This window comes from Equus przewalskii, chromosome 15, assembly GCF_037783145.1.
Source record: "Equus przewalskii isolate Varuska chromosome 15, EquPr2, whole genome shotgun sequence".
Taxonomy (NCBI): Eukaryota; Metazoa; Chordata; class Mammalia; order Perissodactyla; family Equidae; genus Equus; species Equus przewalskii.
In genome coordinates, this window is record NC_091845.1 from 19,409,183 (window position 1) to 19,433,725 (window position 24,543).

The 24,543-nt window shown below is 40.3% G+C and overlaps 1 protein-coding gene across 1 annotated transcript in view; it reads left to right on the top strand.

Annotated features, from left to right (window-relative positions):
- RYBP (RING1 and YY1 binding protein) overlaps positions 1-24,314 on the top strand; it is a 74,118-nt gene extending 49,804 nt beyond the window's left edge. Inside the window, exons 3-5 of the mRNA XM_070576784.1 lie at positions 19,517-19,693; positions 19,786-19,884; positions 20,324-24,314. Of these exons, the coding sequence (XP_070432885.1) occupies positions 19,517-19,693; positions 19,786-19,884; positions 20,324-20,576 (529 nt within the window). The 3' untranslated portion in view covers positions 20,577-24,314. The remainder of the gene's footprint in view (positions 1-19,516; positions 19,694-19,785; positions 19,885-20,323) is intronic.
- The last annotated feature ends 229 nt before the right edge of the window (positions 24,315-24,543 follow it).

The window sequence follows — 24,543 nt, forward strand, 5'->3', positions numbered from 1 at the left end:
GAGCATTTTAAGGAAGAGTATTTTTCCTGGATCATTTTGAAAATTTTACTTTTTGTGCACTCTTTTTTTTTTTTTAGGCAATTGATAGCCATACGGTAATGTCAGCGAGCTCCCTGAAGCGTTAGGTTAAGTGCTGATAGAAGTTCACTACGCGCTTTAGATTGATTGGTCGGGGGGATCCAGTCTGACTTCCAAACTGGAGCATTGGAGGATTTTAATCACTTCAGTTCTAGTTTTAAGCGCTGTGTCTCTTTATTGACAAGTGCTAAGTGATCCATAGGAGTAAATCAAATCTTACCCTGTTTGGCTCGTCTGATGCGCCAGCTTCCCATATTCTAACCTTTCTCAAACAGCGCCACATATTAAAATTGTTCTCATCTCAATTGGTGTTAGAAAGTGGAAGTGTAAAAATTTTCCTTTGACACTTGGAAAGATTAAGAAAACATGACATAGTTGAGGCTTGGAGTAGAGAATAAGAGTTTTAGTTATGTACTGACTTTTCTGTTATAAACTGGGAAAAATTTTTAGGAGTCTTGGTTAGGCACTTACCTGGTTGTTAATTGTGGAGGCAAATAAAACCCAGATTCTTGACAAAATTACTAGTTCTCTCTAAGCCTGTTTACTCATCTGTAAAATAAATTTTTCATTATTTTGAAAAAACAATTACTTTGAAACTAAGTAAGGGAGAGAGAGTATCCAGCATATTCCAGTAACCTCAGCAAGTGTTCTCCTGTCTCTGTATTAGCATTCCTGGATGGCATTTATAATTCTGCAGCTAAAATAGGATTATCCTGGGCATTATAAAATGTACAACTCATTACCTAATTGCTTACTAACTTAAACTGCTATCACAGACACTTAGCACTGTTTGGAGTTAACTTTTATTACTAGAAAAAAGGAAAAGAAGGAACTACAACTTCCTTTAGGGTAACAGAGAGAATACCACCCCCACCCCACTCTCCTCAGAAAAAGCATCAGTCCTCATCCTGTAGTTCGATGGTGAGACAGATGGAACACGGAAAGAAAACCCTGTGAAAGTTAGAAATTCAGTGAATATAAATGAGGAAGACAAGCAAAATCTACGAAGGTTCTGTGATCAAATAAATGTAGAAAAACAGTTACACATATTTCATGTCGAACTTTTCAGTCTTTAGTGTTTACTGTCTGTGTGAACCTTGAAGGGGATACAATGACATGTATTTCTCAAAGTTATTTCTTCAAGGAACATCTGTTTGCACCTCGCCAAACGCGACTTGGAAGCTGCTCTAGGTTTGTTGCAAGTCACTTTATGACGACAAGTCTTCCATGACTGCATCACTAGATCTTCAAAAGTTTGAAAATCCTGTTTATCGCTTCCAGTCCACTTGAAACCTTCTCCTTCCCCTTTAGAGAGATTTTCATCAACCAACTGGATGCGTTTTTCCCTTTACCTCAAACTGATACCCTTTGTACTTTTTTGGTCTTTATCCTGCTGTACTTCATTTTGGTCCCTGTCTGGCTCTCCTTTTCCTTGCAGCGTGTAGTATGGGGCCAATTTTGCATTTAGTACATCCTCAGATATGTATATAGACTTGAACCCCCATCCTCCCTGATAAGTAACAGAAGCGAGAGACAAGCTTCTGGTTTTTTCCCTAAGCACTGTTGATTGCCTCTCTTTCCAATGCAGCTGTGCACAAGCAGAGCTGGGGCTTCAGGCAAGATCCTGTTGATGAAGAGATGGGCTTTTCAGGAGCTTAGGTGCACGTGGAGGGCTTTCGCTGTCAGCCCCTTGTCCAGTCTGGTCATTGCAACCTGGGGATCTTAAACTGTGCATAACTACTCACAACTCAGAAAATTAGAGTGGGGCAATCGCTGTATGCTGTACCTCCCCCCAGTTGAATCACTTGCTTTCCTTATCACTTCTGTTTTAAACATGTTCTTTTTTTTCTTATCTGTAGGATAGTTTGTTTAGTTTTGCCAAACCTGGTCAGCAAGGAGTTCACCGTATTCTTCAGTAATTGAGAAGGTTGAATGAAGCTAATTCTGTTATTATGCACAACAAATAAGTTAAATTGATAACACTATTTCGAGTTTTGTGCTTTTGTAAAAATTAAGAATTGAATTTGCTGATTATTCTAGAAGAAGATCATTTGTCATTTGTTGGGTGGGGAACGTCTCTTCTATGATTAAGATTTTAATGGTCAGCCCTGATACATCCTCACCTGTCTCTCTGCAATCAAAAATGTATTTCCCAGCTGCTGTGTGAAGGGATGGGTTTGGTCTCCATTTAGTGTATTTGGAATTTCCATAAGATTATATTTCATGCTTATAGAATGAAGATGACTGTTGATGTGTTTCTGTCCTCTTGAAGCTTTCCTTCAAGTTTTTAGGTTTAGGATGTGCATACATATTAAGATAACATGGCTGTGGCTTATTAACAACAGTTAGGTATGGGAGGAAGTTTTAAATGCATTTTTTATGGTTGATGGATTTAATGCAGTAGTAACTCATTTAAGAAAACAAGTTTCTTTAAAAGACACTTGGAGAAAATGCTGAATTTATGATCACAAATGCAATGCATTGTAATCTGCTTCCTGAAACAATTATATTCTCAATTCTGGCATGTTAAGTGCATTCCAGTCTCCCAGATGAGGGCTTGGTGTGGTGTGGATGGCTCTTACATTAACAGCAGGACCAATGGACAGCTGCTAGAATCACAGGGATGGCACAACTGTAGGACGATATCATTGATAGATACCGCAGAAACAGCGACATGGGCTGAACAGGGCGGGAGCAGCTCGACTGACGTCTCTAGGGAAGCTCCCTGTAGTGGGGAAAGTGAATAATTTGGTTAGGTTGAAGTAGGTGCTTCTGAATCCCCTTCTGACCCTGAGATTCTCTCCTTTTAGGGTCCAGGCTGGACCCCTCCTGCCGGTGAGTCATTCTGCAAATGTGAGCTTTTAGATGGGGCAGCCTAAAGCAATCAGAAGAAGGTTAAATTATTTTCCATTTAGTGTTTAATAATACGACGACTGTGGAGCACAGTTTTTAAAAGTGGTTGTTTTTGCTGTTGGCGCTGAACGGATTTACTTCTCTGGAAAATTTACTCAGATCACTAGTGGTGCTCAATGATTGTAGTATGGCAAGTAAGGTTTGTCTTTTTTCTTGTTGTGGTATTTATATAACTTCAACCTTCAGGCATGTATTGGTATGAAACTTGAAGAAATATTCTTCTATTTTTCCTAAAACCAAAGTTTTTAAAACTTGAATTTGCTTTATGAATAAAGTATATGTGTGAATGTGAAAACCAAAAGAGCTCTTCCATTCCCACCTCCCTCCCCGCCCCCCCAGCTGCCAAGTGCTTATTTTGCGGATTCCAACATTTTATACTCAACCATATTGAGAGGAATGGGACAGGTATTCTCTCTTTTAACAGTTGAGAAAACTGGGTCTGAAGGTTGTGGTTCTAAGTCATTCTGCAAATTGATAAAAGAACCAGAGCTAAAATTCCATTTTCTTAACATCTATGACTTTTCACTAGACCAGTTACATTCAGATTAAGAAATACAGCAAGCAGATTATCTCCATAAATATTGCTACCGTGTGAAATCTTATTGTCTGATCTTAAATCCATTATTCCAGTTCACTGAACCCCTTCAGATTTTCATTCTGTCATCCATAGTGCTAGATATCCCTCCAGCCATCATTTCCAGTCTTGTCATCTGTCTACTATGTCTACATCTAATTGACTGATTTTTACAAACCTTTATATATAAATACATACCCTCTTACTCATCTGGGTCAGTTGGGTAATTTTTAAGAGTTAGTGATAGTAGGTTCTTGAAAAGTGGTTTAGTTCGGAGTCGAAAATGCTTTATTCCATTACTCTCTGCCTCAGTTAGACAAGTAGGTGTCTTTTTACTTTTATTCTCTTGTTTCTGAGCCCTTGTACCTCAGTTAAGACATTAAGACATTCTCTGGGCATGCAACCCAGTAGACTTACGGTTTATTTATTTTTAATTTTTTTAATGGACACAATTTAAACACAGAAGTAGAGACAGCAGTCTCCCTGCCCATCACCCAGCTTCGATACTTACTGGGAAGCTTCTTGATCTTCACAAATATTGTGAAAGCTTATTGTTTCTGGTAAGTCATCAACTGCACCTGTATAAAAGTGCCTTCTAGGCAGGAAGTTGGCTCAACATCTTAGTTATTGGGGAATTAAACCACATTGAGATACTACTGTGTACACGCACTGAAATGGCTCAGATTAAAAAGACTGACAGTACCAAGTGTTGTTGAGGATATGGAGCAGTTGGAATGTCCATACTTGGTTGGAGGAAACGTGAAACAGTACAATCACTTTGAAAGAGCTTGGCAGTTTCTTATAAAGTTAAATATACTCTTGCCATAGGTGTTTTAGCCAAGAGAGATGAAAACATTTGCACACAAAGACTTGGACATGAATGTTCATAGCAGCTTTATTCAAGATAGCTAAAAACTGGAAACAGCCCACATGTCTATCAGTAGGAGACTGGGTGAAGAAAACACGGCCACATGGATGAATCTCAGAAATGGCATGCTCAGTGAAAGTATCCATACACAAAATGAACACTGTAATTCCATTTATGCTGAACTCGAGGAAATACGAATTTAACCCGTAGTGACAGAAAACAAATGGGTGGCCTCCTGGAGCTGGGAGTGGGGATGGTCTGGGAAGGGACACAGAGGAACCCTGCTTGAGAGTAGTAATTACGCTGCTGTATACGTTTGTCAAGACTTAAACTGTACTCTTAATACTATGTGGATTTTGTTGTATGTAAATTGTACCTCGTTAAAATTTATCCTAGGCAAAACTTGGCCAAGTCAGCCAACCTCAGCTCCTGTTACTCTTCCCAGCCCTCTCTTGTTTGTTTGGGTTGCAGGTGATGGTGCACCTATAAGCAAGGAGGAAGCAATTTTGGAGGTACTCCCAGTCTTTAGTTCTTTTAGAGCTGTGGAGAGGGCTAGATAAAGTCAGAAGGAACAGTTTCTTCATTGCCTTCCTCCACCTCAGGCTTTTTTACCCTTCTTTGGAACGTACACTCAGCCTTGGCTCTTGTACCCTTATTCCTGGGCACAGTGTCTCCAGTTTCTTCCAGAATTTGAAATCTTTTCCCTTTCTCTCCCCAGAAAAAAATATATTTTATGTTTAAAGAACATTTTATCTAATTGGAGTCATCATCTCTCCTCCTGGCATTGTTACCTCTGGCCTCAAAATGTTTGATGATCAACTATGTCTTTAGAATACCGCAGTTTTCTGTTAGTAGAGGCATCAGATTAGTCAGTACATTCTCCCAAGTTGTGCTCATTATGATATCCAGAGCTCCCACTTGCTTCGGCAGCACTCAGCTTTGCTTACTGGTTATGCTGTCTGGAATATACCACTAATTGCGATAGAATGTAATGCTTTATCACTTTGCATGACCGACAAGTTAGACTATTTTATTTCTTGTCTAGCTGATCTATAATGGTTTTCTTCTTGACTACAGTGCTTAGGAATGTAAAATAGTCAAAGGAACATTTGACCCTAAAAACTTCTAGACTTTTAAGGACTCAAAAAAGGATGGAAACTTATCAAAAGAACTCAGCCCGAAGGAAGAGTTCCTGATGGCCAAAACTGGAACAATTTGAGCAACAAAATAAATAATGGCAGTTTTAACCTATAGGATAAAGTAAATATTTATGAATTCATACTGATGTAAATAATTGAGTGAGTAAATAAATGGGAGAGAAGACACAGCTCTTACTGACAGAAGAATTCCTATTGTAGAAGGAAAGAGGGAATTAGAAAATCACCAATAGGCCAAAACAAAACAAGAAATAGTAATTTTTGCAGAATATACGTTTGGATGCTAAAGTTAGTGGGTGAAAGTTTGAGGAGAAACAGCATATTTGTATATGTGGTCTCAAAATACTTCTGCTAAGATATTTATTTTTAAAAGAGTAATTTTAAGGTAGAGAAGCCTGACAGACACCTTACCCAAGTGAGCATGGCTAAGATCACCGTTAATAATACATGGAAACCTCATGAACCATTGACATGATGCCTTCAGGAGGACACACATCTTTGCTGTGGTATTGTCAAAGTGCATAACCTCTTATCATGAGAAAACATCAGACAAACCCAGATTGAGGGACGTTTCTACAAAATAACTGGCCAGTACTCTTCAAAAGTGTCAAGGACATTGAAGACAAAGGGACTGAGGAGCTATCATAGATAGGGGGAGACTCAAAATGAGAAATGACAACAAAATGCCATGTGGGAGCCTAGATAGGACACTGAAAGAGAGAAAGGACATCAGTGGGAAAACTGGTGAGAACAAAAAAAAAATGTCCAGTTTAGTTAACAATGTTGTACCAGTATTAATTTTCTAATGTTGATAATTTTACTATGGTTATATAAGATGTTAACATTAGGAGAAGCTGAGTTAGGGGTCTATGGTAACTCTGCTATTTTTGCAACTCTAAAATTAGTTAAAAAATGAAACATTTAAAATTTCTTTCCAGAATTCTAAAAAAGCATTTGAAAAAATCTCTTTTTCCTTTGTAAGTTACTGAATCACATTTTCGCGAATGTTTTGTTTGAAGCAAGTGACTTGCAGCAGTTTAGTTTGAGAGAAAAAAAGTCCTCTTCAAAGACATTTTAAAGTCATTTTTGGAACATACAGGATCCTTACCTTGTTGGAAATTTATTACAAGGCATGCAAATTGATTCACTTTGATGCCAAAGGCACATACTTAAGTTGGAGTGGAATACCTGCTTGAAAAGTTCTTGTATCGTAGTGATGTGGATACTTGCATATATGCACTATGCCATCATCCCACTTTAGGCAAATATCCCTTTTTACAAGCCAAGGATTTAGATCAATCTGTGTGATTGGAGAGCTTGCCGGTGGTGTGAGAATCTCACTTGATGCCATAGTACTACTCTTGTGGTAATGTGGTTTCTCCAAGGTTAAGTAGGCAGACTTCTTAATTATGCCATGCTTTGAGATGTCAGTTGTTACTACCCATACATAGATCTTTTTTACTTTGATAGAGAAACAGAAAAGACCAAAAGCATTCCTGAAGGACTTAGACTTGAGTTCCTAAGAATTTTGTCCTAATTCCTTGGCCTGAGATATTTAAAAATACAGGCACCATATAACAAAATGTCAGAGTCTGCTTGTTTCATACCTGTATGGTTGTGAGTGTAGGTGGGATATGTTGAAGTAGTTGGGATGTTTGAGGCAGGAGCAAAGGTGAAGGGTTAAGGGGCGTGTATGGAATCTAGTGGTGAAGTAGAAGAGAAACACTCCCTTTGAAATGGCACCTCATTGATTGACAGATTCAGAGACCTATTTTGAGTCCGTGTTTATTGCAGCTTTTAATATTATTGACTATTCTTTCCTGGAAACTTTCTCTTTGTAATAATCTCCCATTCTCCTTTGTTTCCCTTACTTTCGCTGGCTTCAGTTCGCTTCCCTTCCTTCTTAAGATTCATTGGGTGGGGAGTGTAGGTTAGTGGAAAGAGCATAAACTCGGGTTAAACTCCGCCTGCCCTAGCCTTCTGTCTCCTGCTGGACCTTTGGGCTTTGGTTCCTTCAATAACTTCAAAAAGTTGTGAGAATTATGAGATGATATATGTACAACATTCAACACAGTGCCTCCTCATAGGAATTATTTCATTACCTGTTAATTTTCTTACTATCTCCCTCTTTTAAACTGGGAGCTGTTCTGTCTATGGGGTAGATATCTATATTCATTGAGAACCTACTATGTCCTAGGTTTTTGCTGGAGAATGGCTATAAAAGATAAGTTATACGAAGTCCCTCAGTTCTGAGGCCCAGAGAGACTGTTAAGTACAGCATTAGAATACAGTGTTATGTTACACGCTGATACAGCATCTGCTGTCTGTCCCACATTATACAGAGGACATGCATTCCTGCAGCTGGCTTTAACTGAGCTACTGTCAGGAAAGAAGTAATTATTTTGAAGCAAGTTTGGGGAGTATAGCATAAAATTTAAAAGGTGAGTACTGCCTTGCAGATGTTCATAATCTAGTAGAAAGAGACAGATAAATAGGATGATATTATAATGGAAAACATTAAGTGGTAGAGGTATGTCATGGTGGTTTGGGAACCCTGAACATTTGGCCACAAACTGTTATTTGCCAGGAGAAAGTGGGAAAACAGTGGCATTTGACCTGGCTGTTAAATTAGGTATGAGTTTTACAGATGAAGTATGGGAAAGGACATTGCAGAAGCTAAGAGATCAGCAGATAAGCAAATACAGCAAGTGGTAAAAGGTATCTTCTGGAAAAGATAAGATAAAGTCCTGTATGGCTTGAGCTAGAATTCAGGAGCACCGTGGGTGGGGAGTGTGGAGGAATGGCAAGCTGGTGAGGAATGTTGGAACTCAATTGTGAGGAGCCCTCTATATCAAGCTGGGGAGTTAATGTTTAGTTCTGTAAGCCACAGAGCTTTTAAACAGAGAAATAGGCAATTATACTTTCTTTTTTGTACCTTTGGTCTCAATAGTGTCATGTAAGATAAGTAGAGAGAAGACTAAAAAGGCCAGATGGGATCTTGTGGAGGAAGGTATTTAGGTCCTGAACCAGAATGGAGGAAGACAGTGAAGATGTAGAAGTGGAAACAGGATAGATTTGACAGTCTTTTCTGAGGTAGACAGTGTTCTGAAGTCGTGTGGCATGTGAAGAATGAGGAAAGGAGAATACACCAGAGTGTCCCCAACAAGGTGTTGTGAATGACACTGAAAACAGTAGACAACACCCATTATATTGCATTCATTTGACATCATTTCACCACACTTACTTGCTAGAAAAGTTCTTTTGAGAATTTTACTTAGGCAAGAAGAGTACTCATGGGTAGGGGCAGCATAGTATTAACTTTTTATATAGAAATGTTTATTAATGTCCTACATGCCACTTCTTTTGCTCCTTCGGAATTAAAAGGATATATTCCAGAAAGAATTGGTCATCAAGATTTTCCAACAGATGTTTTCTTTGGCTGAGTGGATTTTGATACATGCATGACTAATTTCTTAGGCACTAAGATAAGGTAACATGCCATGCTTGGACCTGTCAGGATGTAATACTCGACTATTGACAGTGTATCTCAGAATATTCTAATCTTTATTCTTTTTTATTCCTATCCAAATAATTCAGATTATCTTCTGATTATTTCTTCAGAAAAATCTTCCATTTATATGTACCACATATGACCATTTAATTTAAAGACTTACTGTACTGTTTAAATTGGTGTATGAATTCCCATCTTCAGCCTGTGCCACACTGTCCCCCCATTGCCCAGCAAAACAAAAGTTGAAGGAATTCTCAAACTCAGGGCTAGTGTTTCTAGCTGATAGCTGCTGGTGCTTCAGAATCTTTACCTTTGTTCACATCTACTTTTTCAATCATTTGAAGTAAAAAGTTACCCTAAAATTGTCCTTTCCATACTGGAGATGAAGACCATGATTAATCTGAAATGCCTGAAGTATAGATGATGTTAATTGTCAGAGTTTTACTTGTGTAGAGATCGTCACATAGTCTTCCCTCAGCATCTGTCTGATCTCATGGTGTTATACAAAGAAGATGCTGTACACCTTACCTCGGGTTCTCCTCCTGGAATAGGTGCTACACGTTAAATAATCTTACTTAGATCTGAGTGACTGATGTGTTCCTGACCAAACGTGTCACGCTTAGCCATATATAGAATTACCAAAGACGACATGTTTAGTCAGTGTAAATGGTATATCTTATGGTGGGTAAATCTGTGTGCTGCTATGCAGTGCAGAACTTTATTTAATAAAATGATTGCAAAATAGTTGAGAAGATTGATCCTACAACTTTATTTAAAAAGTAACACAGTATCAGTATATTCAGAGTTTTTAGGATTCTTCTTAAATCCTACCCTCTTCTAACTCCCACCAATTAGAGTGATGAACACATTGCACATGTTTTTGGCAGATATCTTTTGATAAAATTTTGATGGGAGAAGTGCCATTTTTATGTGGGCTGCCTTCCCATATTTGTAAATATTCCTATTCTCTTATAGTATATTCTCATATAAACCAGTGCTTCTCTTCTCACCTAGGAGTGATTTTGCCACCAAGGGAACATGTGGCAATGTCTGGAGAAATTTTTGCCTGTCAAAACTTGGGGATGGTGGTGCTCCTGTCATCTAGTGGGTAGAGGCTAGAGATGCTGCCAAATATCGTACAGTGCATAAGCATAGCCCCCACACAGCAAAGAATTGTGAGGTCCAAAATATCAACAGTGCTGGGGTTGAGAAACTCTGCGATAGACATCCTTCTGAAGTGATGAGGGGCTTGAAGACAGTTTTCATTACCGGTGGTTTAGGAAACCCGTTATATATAACATGGTAATTTGACCATGAACTAGCTTGTTTGTTGGAACTGTTATTTTCTGGCACGTACATTTTTATTTTGTTTTAAGGATTAGTATTGAGGGAATCCTTAAGGATTATCTTAATTTAATCCAACTCTTTAATTTTACAGGTGAGGAAACCGAGACCTGAAGAGGGCAACTGATTTGTTAGACGTTGGATTTCTTTGAATTTTCTAATCGCTTTTTCTTTTCTTGGAAGAATTACTAACTCTTCTGTGTTCTTTGCAAGTGCCCAGTTTTGTGACATGAACTTTAATTTCAAAATGGTTAAATGCATTTTAAATAAATTCTTTGACAGCTGTAAAGTAATTTGCAGAACAAATTGGATTGCTTTAGCGTGGTGTTTCTTGGAGAACGATTTGCATCTGAAAATATGGTTTGACCCTAGAAAATATGGTTTGCTTAGAGATTTGTAGTTTCTGTGATTCCCCTTAAATCAGTGACATGATTTATAAGGTAATTTTGTGTATCTTTGTGGGGAGAGAGAGAGGTCATATCAAAGTCACTAAGCCAATCTTATAGTTTGTAGAATGTACCTCATGTTTATTCCTGACTGTTAAAAAAAAAAAAGGCTAAATGAGTTACTAACAGTATAAACTGCAAACTTGCCTGTACCTTAAGAACAAATAGTTGTCTTATTAAATATTGAATACAGGTGTCTGAGCTAAAGGAACCTTAGAGATCATTTACTTTAATCTTTTTTTTTTACCAATCAGGAAACAAGTTTGGAGAGAGTATGTAAGTCATCCAAAGTGACTGAGTTAGGTTCCAAAATAAAGACAGAAAGCAAAGTTGGGGAGAGCTTAGGCGTCTCACCTGTTAAGTCCTGCTATCCAGCTTGTGTGACAGGGAGCACCCCATAAAATGCAAAGGACCTTCACCAGAGATCTGGGCCATTGAAATCTGTGTCGTATCAACTCCTTGGGAAAAATGAGTATATATCCACACATACCCACCCTCGGCATATAGTAGACACCAGGAAAAGTCTGTTTAGTGAATTTGGAAACATAAGCCAGAATGCCAAAGGTGAAACTGGGAGAGGAGACAGACAGCACGAGGAATGTTACATCCCCGCTCCTTTACCATAACGGGCTTTAGAGATGGGGAATGCTGGCCCGGAGCGTAGGGATCAGATGCCTGCACGGGCTTGCTTTCTCTAAACGAGGCAGGTGACGAGAGATGTGTCTCTACCATGCCTGTACTCGCAGCGCCAGCACCGCTGTGATACCCACACTGCCGCAAGTGTGCGGTGACCCCAGAACGCTCCTCAGACCAAATCTTCAGCAAGCAAAAGGCCCTTTTCAGTCTTAACACCAAAGTCTTTTACTGTGGAATAAAACTGATGTTGAGAATACGGAATAGAGGTATCAAAAAGAATTCAGTTAGCCGTCTTCAAAGGAGGTGCATTTCGAAAACCATTAGGAAACGTTTTTCTTTACATGATGCTAACTATAGTGCATTCGTTGTCACTGGGGTTGCTTTTGGAGAAAAGCTGTTGGAGACCTAAAGGGCATGTTTATTATGGGACATTTGCTTAAAATATTTGAATGGACACAGTAAAGTTCTGTTATTTTAGGCACCACAAAGGAGGGGAAATGGAAGGACGCCAGATTATAATACTTTAAGCCCCCTTCTTGAAAGTTGTTCTGGTGTTTAGTAAGTTTAAAATTTTTCTTTATTTGAAAATGTTTTCTTGACCTGTAGTTGGAGGTGACAACTTTTTTTCGTATTTCGTTTTTGAATTTTTGCTGAGAAAGAATTTAAACTTGAGTTGTTCTAGAAGTTGCCGTCTAAAGAAAGTCTCTTCTTTCTTTGCCTTTGATGAAGCGAACTTGCACGTAAAATATTTGCCATGGTTCTAGGGTGGCAGTTCTCACGCTTTTTGGTCAGAGGATCTGTTAAACTCTTTAAAATTATTATGGACCCCAAGGAGCTTTTGCTCGTGATGATTGTATCTATAAATACTTTCCATATCAGAAGTTAAAACTGAGAAATGTTTAAAACACAAGCATATACAAACATACATTTCATTAGCTGTCAGAGCAGCGATGTCACGTCATGGAGTACTTGGAAAGTGAAAAAGGCAAGTAGTATCTTAGAATTATCATGGAAATAATTACTATGGAAAATAAAATCGTTATGGGAAAAGTTTTGGCCTTGTAGACCCTCCTGAAAGGGTCTTGAGGGACCCCCAGGAGACTCTGGACCACTCTTTGAGACCACTGGCCTCAGATATCTGTGCACTTCTGCCAGGTTGCTTTATAAAACAGATGTTTTGTTTTCATGAATCTAAACCACTTGTCGCTCCTTTTACTTATGAATATGTTCCTGAGTTGCAGAAAAGTTATAGTGCCTGTACTTATGCTGCTCACGTATTTAAGTAAGTGTGTTTTCAAGGCATGAAGAGACATTTGAATATTAAAAATGGCAGTTTTGAATCTGGAGTAGAACATTTCAGCTTGCGCTGTTTATTAAGGGTGCTTCTGTTAGTTCTTTTGGAGCCAGTTGTTCCTAAGCAAGTTGCATCTGGTGAGAGTTTGTGTAATACCGTGGATGTTGTACCACTGAAGTCTGGTGGCCTTCCCTGGAGACATCCTCTTTTAAAAGGAATATGCAGAACCAAAATGCTCTCTGAAATATGCAGAAAGATTGGCAGCTGTGTCAGTGAGGATCCTTAGTGCTGCTGTTGCTGCTAGACAGCCTGATTAACTTTAGGACACTAATACATGTGAGGGATTTATGTCCCTAGAACCATTTCCTAGGGCAAGGCTTACCAGCTTCTTGCACTTGTAAATCTTTCCATTTGCCGCCAAGTATCTGAGGAAGGATGGTAGACACATCTGTCGCTAGGGAAGTAGTGCTTTGTAATGTACGTATTGTTTTGAAGGGGAATTATTTTGCTGAATATCTACATGGTCTGTGGATATGTACTATGAGAAGAGCTAAGTGAACGTTACCTCATTTACTCTTGACTTCGCCCCTGTTAAATTAGGTGTGGCCCCATTCCCATTGCGAGTAATTTACCCGGGCTTAGTTGCAGGCCCTGAATAAAGTCCAAAGGCTGTCCTAACTCCAAAGTCCATTCTCTCCCTCTCACCTGTGAAGACAGAAATACGGGCATGCACCGCCACGTAAGAATGTTTCAGTCAGTCAACGATGGACTGCATATACGCCGGTGGTCCCATAAGATTAGTACCGTGTAGCCCAGGTGTGTAGTAGGCTATGCCATGTAGGTTTGTGTAAGTACACTCTCTGGTGTTCGAACAACAATGAAATCACCTAACGACGCAGTCCTCTCTCTCTCCCCCTCTCTCCATCCCTCTCCCCTAGCCACCCCAATGCACGTGTGTGGGATGACCTTCTGAGTGTAGGGACAGGAACACTGGCCATGTGGAATCACAGTGCCATGATGTGCCCTGTCATAAAGAATTGTGGCTCCTGATAGAGTGAGCTAAATGGAAGGGCGTCCTGAGAGTTATTAAATCCTTGCAGTTGCTTGTTCTTCAGCTGACAGATTGCCAAGGCAAGGAAGGGGTTGAGGGGTGTGCAGGCAATGTCCAAAGAACTGAAGGGCAGTGTAAGCTACTTGGTGAAGACATGTTTTGTAAGTTGTGAAATACCTTTTTGTTTCTTTTTTAAATGGTTGAGTTGTCTGATTCCAGAGCCTTTGGGATATTTTAATTGAAAAGTGAAGTCCTAGATGGAATTCCCTAAGTGGTCAAAATGCACACATGATAGTTTAGGAAGAGCTGGATGGAATGAAGGAAAGGACATCGTTTGTTAGCGATTTCTCTTGCCCTTTGTTGCCTGAAGCACAAGAAGATGGCTTTGTCTTGGTGCTTGTTGCGGTAGCTGAGATGTAGAGAAGTACGTGAGAAAGGAGTAGTAAGATCTCAGGTTCCTCTGAGTACACAGGGGAAAAGAAGGGTGTTTGTAGGGCACATGCCTCTTTAAATAAAATGATGTGGTTTGCCTGTGTTCTTCCCCAAAAGTGGCATGAATACACATATCAAAACAATCCAGAAAGAGACCTTGTTTTCTGCTCTCATTTCTGTTCATTCATGCATGTATGCTTGAACTCTGAAGTTTTTCCTTTTCAAAAATTACATATGTCCCTGGATAAAGATTTGCTTCACTTTTTATGGAGTGGACTCTCTTCTGAAATATTAGCTGTTTAATGCAAATAAATAGGTGTGTTTTCCTTATGATGTCTGCTACTGAAATTTCACAGCAGATTTTCGTTTGTAAACTCTATTGAAATAGCAACAGTAAATTTATAAAATAATTTTAAGAGGATGAAATTTTTGTCATAAAAACTACAGTCTTGAAGAAGATACCAAAACTTGTTTGGTGCCAAACATACTCATAAAGGGAAACTGGCCCTCTGTTGATGGTACAGCATTTCTAGTCTAGTAGGCTTGGTGGGGGGTGCGGAGGGGGAATTGATTGCCTTTAATTTTAGGTTTAGACACCCAAAGCTATGAACTTGGATCTAATGTTTTCCACTGTATTGTGAAGGATGGTAATTGCTTGTGTAAAGTTCATTACTTGGGAAACTTAGGTAATTCTGTAGAAGCCAGACTCTCAGCTCTGTATTGAAGAGTTGGCTCTCTGCGTGTTCAGAGTTCCGCCTATTAAACCAGCTATTTGCAGAGTATTGTATGGTGCATAAAAGACTTCATCAAGCAACGTAAATCTGTGGGAAGTGGGAAATATGATGAAGACTCATTCCTTACAGGGAATGTTCCAAAGGCAGTTAAAATCATTCTTGCCAGCACCCCCCTGCCCTTTTCTCTTTCCTTAAGGACAGCCAAGTAGTCCTCTTCTGGCCAGAGTGAGGATGGTGAGGCTAATGAGGGAAATGAGGTTCTCAGGGATATGTCTGGCTAAACTGTAGCCTGGGTTGACCCCTACCCTGTGCCCGAGTCACATCACGCACACACACGCTTATTAAATACAAGTCTGGGCTCTTCCAAGGCGGAGGAAGGCTCAGTTGAGGTCACCTTCACAAGAGGAGTCCATGCCGAGTCCAGATGGATCTGGGTTAGAAATCCCAGCTCAGCCGCTTAACTGTAAACCTTGGACAGCTTTCTTAATCTTTCTGCTCCTCCGTTGTCTTAATTTGTGAAATGGAGACAACAGTTCCTCCTCTTGGGGATGTTGTGTTAAGTCTGGCTTCATGGTGTGCCTGTCCCGTGATGGCTGTGAAATGGTTCGGCCTCTCCTACTTCAGGTGCAATTTGTAATGTCTAATCTGGAGGACGTAGCGTGGCCTCCGGGGGTGGAGTGTGTGGAGCTCTCTCACTGGAGATTGGGCATTCCCATTCTTTCACGTGCAGTCAGAGCATCTTGGCCTGGCAGTAAGGAGGGGATGGACGGCAAGAGCTGCCGGACACTTCTGACAGGGTGGCCCCTTAACCTGTGAGGGCTCACATCGTGGCCCCTCTAGTTTCTATACCTTCCCTTCTCAAAGGTTTGCACTGCTTTTGGAACCAGTGAGTGTTGGTACGCACTTGGTTCAGAAACTCGGTACCTTTTCAGAATTAGTATTTCCCCACCCCTCCCTCCTTCCCTGACCTTGAAGTACTCTGGGACTTGTTGGGGAACTAGTTTGAAAAAGCAGCTCTGAGAATTAAAGTAATAAGCGCTCACCTGTTGTTGAAGGTTTTCTGTGAGGAAGGGGCAGGTGATGTCTAAAGAGTTAGGTGGCTCCTTAGGACATCATAGGACATTTTGAACACAGCAGTACTTTTGAAACAACACAGGTGGTTTTAGCAGTCAGCCCACAGTTCTTGGTAAGCATCAGATCTCAGTTAGCCTTGATCCTTTTCATTTGTGAAATTTTGGTTTGGTTGCTCATGAGAGAGGAACACATCCCACCATTCTACTCAAACGTTGATTTTCCTAGGAGCAAGTGAAAACATGCGTGTGGTTCTGCACACATGCCACATATTAGGAGCCACAGCTGAATTTACGTTTTGTGCATGTGGAGTTGTCCTGTAGATACTGGATTGTGGTGCAGGTGCTGAAGAGCGGTTCTGAGAGCGTCTGCTCGAGAGTTAGGAGATGATCACGTGGCAGAAGCACGCAGACGGGCACCTCACCTGTTGTCTCTGGTACGCGCAGAGCCTTGGCAAGCCAGCCTCGTTAGGGGATAGTCCATTCTGGAGAAGCATGATGTCTGGGTAGTGAGAGCTCCTCCTCATGCTGATAAGGGCAGTTTGTGAGACACGAGGAACTCCTTTTTTCTCTGTTCTGCACTAGCTCTCTTTTCTGCTGTTAGCCGCCTGCTACGCACCAAAGCAGGTGCTACTCTAATGTCCATGGTTTCTGATTCTCTTCTCTGATTTCTCATTTCCAGTTCTGCCCACAATCCCCCTTTACCTAGCATCCTGCTCCTGTCTCAGAAGAAAGTGTCCCCACTTCTTTTCCAGGAATGTTCTTGATGGTATTCTTTCTCTCCTGTGCCACTCCCTCTCCCCTCACCACCCCCCCCCCCCCACCAAGTTACTCCCGCTCTCTTGCCTGCCTTTAGTTTCTTTCCTCTCAGTGTACACATGATGTAAGTCTCCCGTCTCTGTAGAAAGCTCCTCAAACCCTGCTTACCCCTTTGGGCAGTGGCCAGGGCTGCCCTTTACCTCAGCACCACAGTTCTCAAAGAAGGGTTCCTGTTTCCCGCCTCTCTGTTCTTCCTCTGACAGCCTTTAGTCTCTTAATCTTTGCAGCCTGATCCCATGTGGCTTGTTCTCCTGCAAGTTGACAGTGACCTCCTGGTCACCAAAAGCTTGGGCCTTCTTAGTCCTCATCCTACTTTGCCTTTCTCTGCACTCTATGTTTACTCTTTATTCATAGAGTAGACAGTTTCATTGAGTACCTGGCACTTAGCTGAAGGTCATGGTAACAAAGATGATTAGTACGTGGCCTTGCCATCGAGGAGTATACAGTTGATTGGCAGTTACAGTGCCGCGTGGTAAGTGACACCGTAGGACTTTGTAGGGCACCTCTAGCTCAGATGGGGTGGTCCTGGTGATTGGGCTGGGAGTGGTGTGGGGCAGGCGTCTGGTTTACCTTTGATTCTCTCTCTGTGAAGGTTCTTAGACTGGTGTCCAGGTGTCTCCTGTTCTTCTGTCCAACTTCTCTGAGTAAAGGACGCAAACTAGCTTAATTGGCACTCTCTGTCAAGGTATACTTTTTCATAGAGGTTTAATGGTTTATCCACAGTATTAACTCTGGCTGAGTTATTTCACTTTGACACCCGAATATTGGTTAGTGTAGGGCAGTTTGTTGTTAACTCTGATTTAAACTGCTTGGCAATCCCCATAGACAGCTGATCTGTTTGTGTCCCCAGTGAGTGCTTATGAAGTGTCTTGTAGTGGTGATTATCTTCTTTGTAAGCATTAACACAGTCACACTTCCTCTTTGAAGGAGTAGAATGTGTTAGAATGCCTGTTGCTCCCTTTGTTGGAACCTGTGAAAAGAGGTTACCTTTCACATGGGGTCCTTTGTGTGTTTGGGGGTGCGGGGCTTAGAATAAGTACAGTCCTCCCTTTCTGTAGGGGTCCTTCACATCTGTGTTTGAATCCCTTGCTCAGTGACAAGTGAGGCCACTTGTGATGCAGGCTGAGATGTACCTGTGACTGGGTTTCATGGTGTGCCACCCCATGACCAAGGCCCGTGTTGCCAAGGGCCGGTAGGAAACTTGCTCTGAGATTGCACCTTTGTTCGTTTGTTTTCTGGCAAAGCCACACCACCACTGGACTAGTACTGAAACCCTCAGAACAAACTCAGTGCCTCCACCTCAGGCTCACCTTGATGAAGTCATGGAGGAAGCATCTGTCCGCTCGTCTTGCATCCCTTCTCAACCACATCACAGCCGCTCCCAAGAGATGCTCCAGTAACCATGCTTAACTTTGGGGTCAGCATGTCATGTATCTAGCAACTCTCTTTTTGGTTGGTTGTTTTCTTGCAAAGAATGGCAGAATTACTGAAGAAGGAAGCTTTGTTTTGTTTTGTTTTGTTTTTCCTAGGTTTGTTTTTTATTTTTTCCAGTCCTCCACCACTGGCTCTCCCAGTGATGAGCCACATCTAGTCTGTCCAGTTATCTTTCTGCAGCCAGCTCCTCTGTCCTGGGGAGTGGAGAGGGTGCTGTGCAATCTGAAGGTGATCATTACATTGTGGCAGCCAGTTGTTTTACCTCTTGAATGACCCGTCTGGATATTTGTTTCCTGCTTTGTACTTGGAGAGTTTATTATATTGTGAACCTTGATCTAGATGGCAATGTCTTTGAAAATTAATATTGTATAGAAGTAATGCATAGGCTTTCCTTTCTCCCTTTCCTATTTGCGTCTGAATGGTCGTGCGTTGTGAAAAGTGTTTGGCACCACTTAGAATTTGTAAACAATAGTGTTAAGAGCCAGTGTCAGTTGGAGATTGGCGCGGACATAATGGTTGATGGCACAATGAATGTATCACTTGTCTAAGATTTTTTTTTATAGTGACTTTCAGTCTTCATCCCGTTGAGAGCTAGTATGAACCACACTTACCTTCTGTTGCTCTGTGTGTGTTGTCCATGCCAGTCACAGAGCTGCAGGGGAGCAGACCAAGTTGGAATAATTAGATTGAGGAGTGAATGTCACACTTCTAATTTCATTCTCTTTTCAAGGGATTACCAGTGTCCATTTAATAAAATGAGATTAACCCTCTGGAGCAGGAGTATTTGAAAGCTGTCAGTCAGTATAATCTTGACAGCTCAAAAGAAGTGGAATTCTCAGCACTCTTAGAAACAGTGTCATGTTTTGTTGGCGGAAAGACTTTTTTTACTGCACAGAGATATGTGTTTGTGTGAGTACACGTGTATATGTCATTAAAGGTAGATGGACACGAAGTATATTTGAAAGAGGAGAAGTTTTATGAACTTATCCATACTACATAAAAATAATAATGTAGAAATAATACTATATAATTTCGTTTTGAGTTCCCAGATAGCAGTGATAAATAAAATACTTAAGAAATTATGAGACCAAAATTAAAAAATTAAAGAGATATTTATAGAGCAACTGTTGATGTGTCTTTTCTTGAATGTTTTAGAAAACCTCGGATCAATTCTCAGCTGGTGGCACAACAAGTGGCACAACAGTATGCCACTCCACCACCCCCTAAAAAGGAGAAGAAGGAGAAAGTTGAAAAGCAAGACAAAGAGAAACCTGAGAAAGATAAGGAAATTAGTCCTAGTGTTACCAAGAAAAATACCAACAAGAAAACAAAGTAAGTTCCTGGATCACTCAGTACAGGATATTATTTTGCAGGTGAATCAAATACATCTTTTAAATGCCTCTTTTTGTATCCTCCCCTTTTAGACCAAAGTCTGATATTCTGAAAGATCCTCCTAGCGAAGCAAACAGTATACAGTCTGCAAATGCTACAACAAAGACCAGTGAAACGAATCACACCTCAAGGTAATTGAGACTAGAAGGCAAGACTGAATTGCTGCTCTGATGGGCTTAGTCATAATCAAGAACCCAAGGTGGTTTTGTCCTTCTGGGTTTGTAGGCTGAGAAGGGGTGGAGTGAAGAGCTAGGTGTGGGATTGTTAACTTTTAAAGTATATGTGTGTGTATATATGTGAGCTACTTTTATATCACTGCGGCCAGCACAGGAGAGAGAGAAATTGATGATAATTTTGCAGTGTGCCAAAGCTTTACTAACTGCTGGTGGTTTCTATTGTTGCCGAGGTTAATCAGCAGATTTTGTAGTAAGCTCTGGTATGTGGGGTGGCAGTTTAGATTCATTGCCAGAGGGTCATGAAGTCTATGTGTGTGTTGATGACGTTCTGCCAAGAGTCGTTTTGAATCCCTGGCTTATTCAATAGGCTGTTCCCCTGTGATGTTGCTTTCAGGCCCCGGCTGAAAAACGTGGACAGGAGCACCGCACAGCAGTTGGCAGTAACTGTGGGCAACGTCACCGTCATTATCACAGACTTTAAGGAAAAGACTCGCTCCTCCTCGACATCCTCATCCACAGTGACCTCCAGTGCAGGGTCAGAACAGCAGAACCAGAGCAGCTCGGGATCGGAGAGCACAGACAAGGGCTCCTCCCGTTCCTCCACGCCAAAGGGCGACATGTCAGCAGTAAATGATGAATCTTTCTGAAATTGCACATGGAATTGTGAAAACTATGAATCAGGGTATGAAATTCAAATCCTCCACCTGCCCATGCTGCTTGCACCCCTGGAGAATCTTCTGTGGACATCGACCTCTTAGTGATGCTGCCAGGATGATTTCTGCTTGCCATGGGCATCTGGCCACCAAGGAATTTCGCACCCTGACGATTACTCTTGACACTTTTATGTATTCCATTGTTTTATATGATTTTCCTAACAATCATTTATAATTGGATGTGCTCCTGAATCTACTTTTTATAAAAAAAAAAAAAATCTGCTGTGCACAATTTTCCATGTACATTACAACTGGTTTTTTGTTTTTGTTTTGTTGGGGGGTGGGCTGGGAGGGGGAGGGAACTTTTATTTATTGTGTTCACAAACTCCATCCTTTCAGCATATCCTTTTAAGTTTAGTTCTTTCTTCCAGTTATACTATGTACTATCAGTTTTGATATAACTATATATATATAAATATAAAATTATATATAAAGGGTTATTTGAAACCAATCCATGGCAACGCTGGTGCTTGATACACTGTGAAGTGAATACAACATTGAACAGTTACAGATCTGGGACAGTCCCTTCTATGAAAGAGCTGAAATTAAATTAAAATCAGTCTTACATGAAGTATGTTCCAACCCACGTGGGAACTTGAGTCTCTCATCTGTCTAAAGAGTACTGGACGATATAAAAATATATATTTTTTAACAATGTGATCTCAAATTTAAAGACTGCTCCAGATAGCCTGCATTTGCAATGGAATGAACTGACAAATCACAAGTGGTTTAGTTGGGAGAGCTTTGATGGTTCAAAATAACTAAACTAGCTCCAGAATGCCAAGTATTCGTGTAAATTACGGTTACATGTTAACATTGCTGTTCTTACGTAAGCACTCATGAAAATATGGTATTCTGTAGCTTGAATTCCATCCATTTTCCAGGCCTCTACTCATGTCTGAGGTAAATCTATAAATTGTCTCTTAGTTTTAGGATTAAAACCGTCTGAACTGTCTTTTTGGTCCATACGAGAAGCAAATCCCTGTGTCCACTTGGCACGTGCCGTGGCAGGGGTGGTTTTTGTAGTTGAACCCCTCATTTCCCTCCCCACCCAGTTCAGTTGGGAGAGTTCTTTTTCTTAGAACCAAGGTTCTCAGCCACACCTCCAGTCCCCACGTGGAGCTCTTCCCTGTTGGGGGACGTTTCTCAGCTCCCTGCGGTGGGAGGAACCGGGTATGGTCTGAGCTCCAGCAGCCAGAGGTGCCTGGAGAGCTCTTACTTCCTGCGAGTGTGTGAGCTTTTCTTCCTCAACGCAAAGATAGCTGGAGTAAACTCTCTTTTACAGTTTCCTCCTTTTTTTTTTGTTTTTTGTCTTGCAAAAATAATAAAACAAAACCACTAATTTGACTCCACCCTTCTCATTTTTAGAATGTTTTGTTTTGTTTGGCTTTGTTTGGATTTAGGGTCTCTTCTGTTTGACTCTTAAACATTGGCATTGGCAGAATTCCTAGACTTCAGAGGCGTTTCATTGACGGGTGGGAACTTGGCGTTCCCTTCCTTTATTTGATCGTACTGTAGGGACTCACGGGAGGGCAGCTGATTTGTGATGAAGCACCACGTTTTGGTGTGAGAAACCTGGCTTCCTTAAGAATAGAAGTATCTTCTGTGTGTGGAGGCAACGAGTAAAAAAAAAATTAACAGCTTGATTTGAGTAGCCAACAGGAAAGGTTCCTTTCACATTTACATTAAAACTATTCTATAGTCACCAATGTACCATAATTTAAATTCTCTTCTCAAAGGTGTAGATTATAAAGCAGTGCCATTTGTTGCTGTGGTCCTATTCTCAAATGCATGGACAATGTTCCCCTCTTTTTAAAATAGTGCTTGTATTTGGGATGCAAACTATGCTTATCTTTTTGAATACATTTGTAAAGTATTTATTAACGAACCAAAGGAAATCGGATGCTTTCTGTAAGCATCAGAATATATAATACATAGTGATTTGACTATGAATTTTAAATCCACATTTTAATATTAGTGGGATATTGCAAAGACATTCCTTCTAAACTTTTAATATTCCTTTTATTAAGGGTCTCAGGGAGGGTAAATTAGTCAGCCATATTTATTTTCCAGAGATGTAAGGAATTGCTAAGTTTTTAAATTAACTTTTTAAAAAAATTTAAATGCCACCAAACTCACATGGGTTGCACTGCTTTTTGAACCAGTAAGTGTTGCTATGCACTTTGTTCAGAGACACTGTGTACTTTTTCAAAATTAGTTTCATGTAAAGTGATTGGACCCCTAGATTAGTGGAAAAAGCTGATTAACCAGCTACTCATAGGCTGCTAATTAATTCATTGCCAATGTCTTGGTTTTTCAGTTTTGCCTCCGTGAGAAATTAAAGAATAAATTAAAGAGTTGGGGAGGGTGTGAAGGAAGGAAGAATTGCTTTAGAACAGGAGAGATGAAATTGCCCTTTTGATAGAAACTGCAGCTGACCGTGGGACTTCTCAGCAACCGGGCGTTCATGGGCCGGACCTTTAGCTGCTGTTGTGTATTCTGTTGAGTAGTGAGGTGGTAGGTACTTTAGACTTAGTTTCTGAAATTGCTGACATCCCTCAGGCATGCATTCTGGAGATGGAATTCCTGTACCTTCCTGCATTTGCAGCCTGCCCTACGATTAGTAGGCAGCGCGTAAAAACACTAGTGTAGATTATAAAGATGTATGTTAAAAGAGGACCAGAAATACTTGGTATTCAGTGGCACCGTAAGCAGGTTATAAAAACAAAACAAAAAAACAAAAGCACAGTGTTACGCTTGCAAGTTTCCATTTGTTTTAATACCACACGATCTTTCACACCCGTGCGTGCGCACACACAGAGCTTACCTGACTTGCTCTGCTTGAGTCATGCAGTTAAAAAAAAAGTTAAAGATGTCTTGACACCCACAAAATATTTTAATCAAAACCTTTCAGTTTCAATCTGGATATTTAGAAACATTGGCAGAAGCTTCTGTGAGTTTAGTTCCACTAAGATGTTTCACCTGCCTTATCAAGACCATTCTCAGTCTACTTTTTTAAGCTACCATATCTTAAATTATTGAAAATTTATTAATTGCTGAATATATAATAACCTTTGCTTGTATGTAACCGAAAATGGTTTAAGAGCCAACATTTAGAGTATGACAATGGAGCTGAACAGTTTTTAATGCGCAAGCAGTTCTGTTCTTGTGTATGACTTGTAACCTTAATTTACTGTGTAAAGATGGTTACATTATTTCCTTAGCTTTGTTTGTTGGAGACAAATAGAGAATGCTTGTTAAGTATGTCAAAACATAATCTTATCTTGTGAATTTTTGTTAATGTATTATACGAGCTATATTTTTCATTTGCCCAGAAAGACAGCTTGTATAACGCTTTGGGAAGTTCCTGCTCTGTGATGTCTTTAGAGCTGACAGTCTGTTAGGTTTGGTTTTTCTTCATGCTAAAGTGTCCGTTGGTGGTTTTGTGAACTGGTCAGAAATTCACAGGTCTTAAATGTTTTGGGGAAATTTATATTGGACACTGCTCTTTGTCTAGCAAATAAAAGATGTTAATATATTCCTGTTACTGGCATGTGCACGACTATGTTATTAGAAGCCACTTTATCATTTTCCTGCTTTAAATAGAAATGTCTATTTATGAATTCTGCTTGTAGTTTTTTCACAAATAAAATAGTAAAATTTACATTGAAATCTTTATTTTTGTCTGTGTAGATTTTAACCCTTAGGGAAGTTATTACTTTTGTACCCAGATTTTTAACTTGTGGAGTGTTTCCAGTGTGACTAGGAGTGTAAGTCAGTCCTTGAGTTGTTCATCAGAAGCTGAAGTTGATGCGTGTGCCTTACTACATGGCTCAGAGCTGCAGTAGGAACTGTAATTAAACAAAAGAAGGGCGGAATCTTGGAAGAAAACGAACCAGTG